This window comes from Chenopodium quinoa, unplaced genomic scaffold (assembly GCF_001683475.1).
Source record: "Chenopodium quinoa cultivar QQ74 unplaced genomic scaffold, ASM168347v1, whole genome shotgun sequence".
Taxonomy (NCBI): Eukaryota; Viridiplantae; Streptophyta; class Magnoliopsida; order Caryophyllales; family Amaranthaceae; genus Chenopodium; species Chenopodium quinoa.
Window position 1 is genome coordinate 66,014 of NW_018743911.1, and position 5,711 is coordinate 71,724.

General features: G+C 36.9%; 2 protein-coding genes across 2 annotated transcripts; both read right to left on the reverse strand.

Annotated features, from left to right (window-relative positions):
- Positions 1–228: 228 nt before the first annotated feature.
- LOC110687029 lies at positions 229–1,425 on the reverse strand. Its single transcript, XM_021863660.1, has 2 exons — positions 1,172–1,425; positions 229–1,105 (listed from the first exon to the last, which is right to left on the reverse strand). Exons 1-2 carry the CDS (start codon positions 1,395–1,397, stop codon positions 948–950), a joined length of 384 nt encoding a protein of 127 aa, XP_021719352.1. The 5' UTR covers positions 1,398–1,425; the 3' UTR covers positions 229–947.
- Positions 1,426–1,587: 162 nt separating this feature from the next.
- On the reverse strand, positions 1,588–3,212 carry LOC110687034 (protein FAR1-RELATED SEQUENCE 5-like). Its single transcript, XM_021863666.1, has 3 exons — positions 3,165–3,212; positions 1,700–2,462; positions 1,588–1,613 (listed from the first exon to the last, which is right to left on the reverse strand). Exons 1-3 carry the CDS (start codon positions 3,210–3,212, stop codon positions 1,588–1,590), a joined length of 837 nt encoding a protein of 278 aa, XP_021719358.1.
- Between the last annotated feature and the right edge of the window lie 2,499 nt (positions 3,213–5,711).

Sequence of the window (5,711 nt, forward strand, 5' to 3'; positions counted from 1 at the left end):
ATTGTTATTGTTACGTATTGTTGTTATGTTTTATGTATTGTTGTTATTATTATGTTTATTTACTTTATTTTTCATTTATAGTTATTGTTATGTATTATTGTTATGTTTATTTAATTTTTTTTTTTCATTTATTGTTATTGTTATGTATTGTTGTGATGTTTATTTTTTTTATTGTTGTTATGTTTATTTATTTTTTGTTTTCATTTATTGTTTTTGTTATGTAATGTTGTTATGTTTATTTAATTTGTTTTTTCATTTATTGTAATTGTTATGTATTGTTGCTATTATTTTTGAATTGGAATATTAACGATTCAAGGTTGATATCGTAGTTGTGTGTGTAACTATTAATGAAATTATATATTCTACTTATTTAATGCAGATTGAGGGTTCGGGCGCTCGACATGCAAGATCGAGACGTTTGAATGCATCAGTTAGGAGGGAGTTAGGTGGTGCAGGACCTTCGGAGGCACCGTTTCACCGTGAGCAGCAGTACGGGTCTGCTCGTACTTGGTCGGGGGAGCATCAGTCAGACATGAGCGCCCCCATGTACTCGTCGGGTAGAGTTTCTGTATCTGACGAAGAGGACGACGATGAGCGAGCTAGTCATGCTAGTCGAGATTCAGAGTACGACCCTCAGGATTACCGTGTTGTGTATAGGGGTGACCATGGGAGATATGGTAGTAGTAGTGAACCAGGTGAAGGTTCTACCAGCTCGTCTGAGTCATGGGTGGTTCGGGGGCCGATGCCAGGTGGGCCTGAGGATGGTACTGTCATTCCTAGTTTTGGGGGTCACGTGGTTGCATATCTATGGGGTGGCCAGGAGAGAAATGTTCTGCGGTGTTTGAGCAGGACACAGTTGTGTACTGAGTTGGGTAACTGGCGCGCTCGTCTTCCGCAGGAGCACCTGGAACTGATTGATGGCAGTGGTCTATCTCACTTACCCGGGATCATGTTCCGGCGATTTGACTGGCCCCTGATTTCTGCTTTTTTTGAGAGATGGCAGCCAGACACGAACTTGTTTCACGTGCCTCCAAATCATTGCGAATAGCGATGATCTGATTACCAATGTGACAATGAACTCGGGCCCATACGGTATCCAAAGAACCTGCACATTACCAAAAAAAACGTTATTATTCACAACAAACATAAATACAACAACCAAAAAACGAACCTGTCGAAGAATCAAACCACATCTTGACGGCCGAATGCTGGCTCTCAACTCTACATGTGCTTGTGTTGCCAAAATGAAGAACTTGGTTTGTCCAAAATGTCACAAACTTCATTTTATGACAAAGCCAAGTCCTCTCAACATACTCTATCACCGTTGGATAACTTGCCCATTTCAGTTTCATCATCTCTACAGCAGCCTCATAATCCTCCTCGGTTGCAGCGTCCATCACACGTTTCCATCTCCCGTTTTTGAATGTCGCACCGACCTTTTTTCTTTTGAACATATCAGTGACACGAGCCTCAACATCTTTGTTAATATGCCATCGAAAAAGTAAGTGTGAGGTCCCTGGAAACACTTCCCTCAATGCCGCAACTAGCCCCAGCTCACGATCAGTCAAGAAAACCGACGGTTCCTTATCAAACCCGATCAAGTCTCTCAATCTCTGCAAAACCCATTGATAGCTGGTCGTGCACTCGTTGCACATGAAGACGTAACCGACGAGGAAATTTTGATTTGTCGGTGTCACACCAACTATCTCAAAGAACGGCATTCCGTATCGGTTGGTCTTGTATGTGGAATCCATACCGATCACATACGGGTACGTCCGTAGGATGTCTACCATGACTGGATGCGCCATGAAGGCGTGCTGTAAAACGCCTTGATCATCAGACAATACCCAGTAGACATACTGACTCTGTCTAGCCAAATGTAGAAACTGCTGAACAACTCCTCTCCCATCTGACATCTCGATTCTGAAGTCATTTCGGCAGTTGTAGATGTGTCTGATGTTTGGATGATCCTGAGGAAATTGCTCGGCAATAGTCGCCATGATGTTACATGGTGCTACCTTAGACTTGGTCATGTTACGCACAACCTGCTTCGCTTCCGGGCTTAACCCGCTTATTTTACGATGGCCCTCTGGATACGCAATCATTGGATGGTTGTGGGTCCCAATTACATCATTTTTCACTGTGATAAACCAACAGTCGTTGACAAAATTGTAAGATATCTTGATGTAGAAAGGACAACCATTGGCTTTGGTTTTCGTGTCCTTCCTTATTGCGTTCTCAAGATCTCTCGGCTTACTCCTGCGTCCCCGATCACATCTTAAATATCGATATGGCCGACCATCCCTCTGTCTGTTGAAAGACGATTTCACCAAAATAAATCCCAGATTTATTGCAACAGCATCCGCCCAACTAACTGCTTCATCAAACGTTCGAAAAACCTTGTCTGTCACGAAATTTGCACTATAATTCACACCGTCACCGCCGTCCTCAACCTCCGAATCCTTTAACAATAAACCAAACAAATGAGGCAAATATTAGTATTATAAATTTAATAATAATATGTTTATTAATAACAATAATAATAATAATAATAATAATAATAATAATAAAAACTATAATAACAAAAATAATAATAATAATAATAATAATAATAATAATAATAATATAAATAACAATAACAACAATAGTGATAATAATTACAATAACAATAATCATGCTAACAACAACAGTAACAATATTATTAATAATAAGAATAATAACAATAATAATAGTAACAAAAATAATAATAATAAAAATAAAAATATAAAAATCGATAATAATAATAATCATACTAACAACAACAATAACAATAATAATAACAATAATAATAATAATAATAACATAATTAATAATAATAATAACTAACACAATATAATAACACTCACAAAAAAAATCAGCAAAAATAATATTATGAATTGTGAAAGAATAAAAAAAAAATCGAATTTAGGGACTTCCGCCCATTATTTCCGGATCCTAGGGGAAGATCCGCCTAAAAAATCCGGAAGATCCTCCTGGGATCTGGAAATTCCAGGCGTATGTTGGGATCCGCCTAGAATTTCCGGATCCTAGGAGGATCTTCCGGATTTTTTAGCCGGATCTTCCCCTGGGATCCGGAAAAAATGGGCGGAAGTCCTGAAAAAAAAAATTTAAAAACTACGACTTACAGATTCTTCCGACGACTGCTCCGGCGTACTAAAGTTGTCGTCGCTCATCGTCAATAGTGGGCCCCAACTTCCACACTCGGGATTTTAAAAATTGGTCGGAATTACCGTACAATGGTGGTCTCGGGTTTTTTTGTGGGTCGGGATTTTTTAAAGACAAGTGGGGGGTCGGGAATAATATTTAATTTCTTACAAGCTAAAGTGAGTCATGGTGGAGCCTTATATGGAAATAAAACACTCAAGGGCAAAATAGTCAATATACATAAAAATGCGAGGGTGACCCTGTAATTTGCGAACGACGAATAGCAGTTCACTTCTTTAAATATAGGTATCTTGATTAATACATCGGCTTCATTTAGTCAGAGGTACAGACAGAACAGCAGACACCTCACCTCCCCTCTATATCTATATGTTTGTTTGATGAAATATTTAATTATTATCGCAAATCAAAATAAACAGGACAAAAAAGAAGCAGATAGCATGCAAAGGGTGCTATGAAGGAAAATAAGAAAACGCTACAGCGCAATAAAACTAAGCATCATTTTGTTCACCAAATTACACAGACAAATTCATATGTAACACTGAGTAAAAACTAACAGAACATAAAACTGTGTACGAGGGTATAAACTGACAGCTGGAGTTGCTGGGCAGAATTAGTGGAGATGAATAACATAATAATACATTATATTGATTGATAAACTTGAACAACAACAGAAATAAAGCGGTAGATAGTCAAACATTTGAATGACCTGAAACACTCTAAAGCTAACAAATCCATCACCAAAACTCTCATAATTTCTTCGTATCCTTCTGCCTTGTCCCTAACTAACTGACGAGTCTTCTTCAACAAGCTACTGTTAATAGAACTAGACTAAATTCCCAAGTACATTGCAAAGACCTTTGTTTGTGGCAGGTGAACTCAGTATGAGTAAAGGAAGGGCTGGCACATGGATACTGAAAACAGAGAACGGTAACTGCGCTTCAATGGAGAACGTTGAATGCGCTTCAATAGAGCAATTCAATGGCTTGGACGCCTTGGACAGGGGCGGAACTAGGGTGGGTTCAAGTGGGTTCATTGAACCCACTGATTTTTTGAAAAAAAATAAAAACTTTTTTTTAAAAAAAAAAATAAATCAAAATAGGTTTAAATAGAATATTTGTGTATTATATGGCAACAAGTAAAGCTGTAGCCCAGTGGTTATTTTTACCTCCCATCACACAAGAGTTTGTGGGTTCAAAACCCATAACTCACACTTTTTTTTTTGTTTCCTGAGCTTACCTTCCCAGCTTTCCTCTTCCTCATTCCCCCAAATTGCAAAACCCTAACTTCTTCCTCCTTCTCTTCCCGTTCCTCCTCCTTCTCTTCCCGGCGCAGCAGAACACGGTGCAGCAGCCAGCAGACCCACCGTTACAGCCGTGTATGTAGGTAAGTGAATTTGGGATTTTTTTTTGCAAATGTAATTTACTTCTCAATTTGGGGATTTTTTTTGCTAAATCGTTGAATACTTTAAATTCATATGCTAATATACATTACAAATTTTGTCTCCCAACGAGGTTAAATATGAATTTATTTGTTTATAATTCAATGAGTTTCAATTGATTTTTCCGCTTTTTGTCTGGAATTTTCTAGGTTTTCTAGTTTGATTGATTTTATGTATGTTTATGTGCTTTGATATTGCAGTTGTGGCTGATTTGGTTGCTGAGACTAGCAAGTATGTTGTTCGGAAGCGATTCGAGAGTCAGAACCTCGAAGAAGCTTTAATGACTGGTACTCCTTCATCTTCCGTCCTCTTAGCTAAGCCTCTCTTGTTGATCATTTAACTAATCAGAGCAAGTTTTTATGAATTCAGGCAAGATTTTATCGTAAATAGTAATAATTGTATATTAGCATTAAGGAATTTGATTTACATGAATTTGAAATATTGCTAGTTTAATGAAGATTGGTTATAATTTGCTTATTTACTTCTCAAGTTCTCAATTTGGGGATTTTTTTTTGTCACATTGTTGAATTTCATATGCTATTTCGTTTTCTGCCTTCTGGATTTCATTTGCTATTTCATTTTCTGCCTTCTGGATTTCGTTTACTAATTGACTGTAAATCTTTAATTACGATAGTTTTAATTAGTCTTCATAATTTATTAGTCCCAAATGATTTTTTAAATATGGTTAGCTGATTAAATACTGAGTAGTGGTTTTGATTAGCCGATTTGGGGAAAAATCCTCCTGAAATTGAAGTTTTGCTTGACTGCTTGTGAGTTGTGACTGTATATTTGAGTAATGAGTATTTGAGCCGTAATGTCGTATAATAGTATAATTTCTATTTAATTTATAATGATTTATTATTTTATTTCTGATATTCTATTTCATTGATAATTTGATATTGTCATATTGATTATTGAATTTATCATTTATTCATTTATGTACTGAATATTTAATTATTATATTTTTATTCCTTTGTTAATTACGATTTTAAATTTCCGAAGTTTCGAACCCACACTTCGAAAATCCTGGTGACGCCACTGGCCTTGGATCCCTATTAAAAGCCATGAC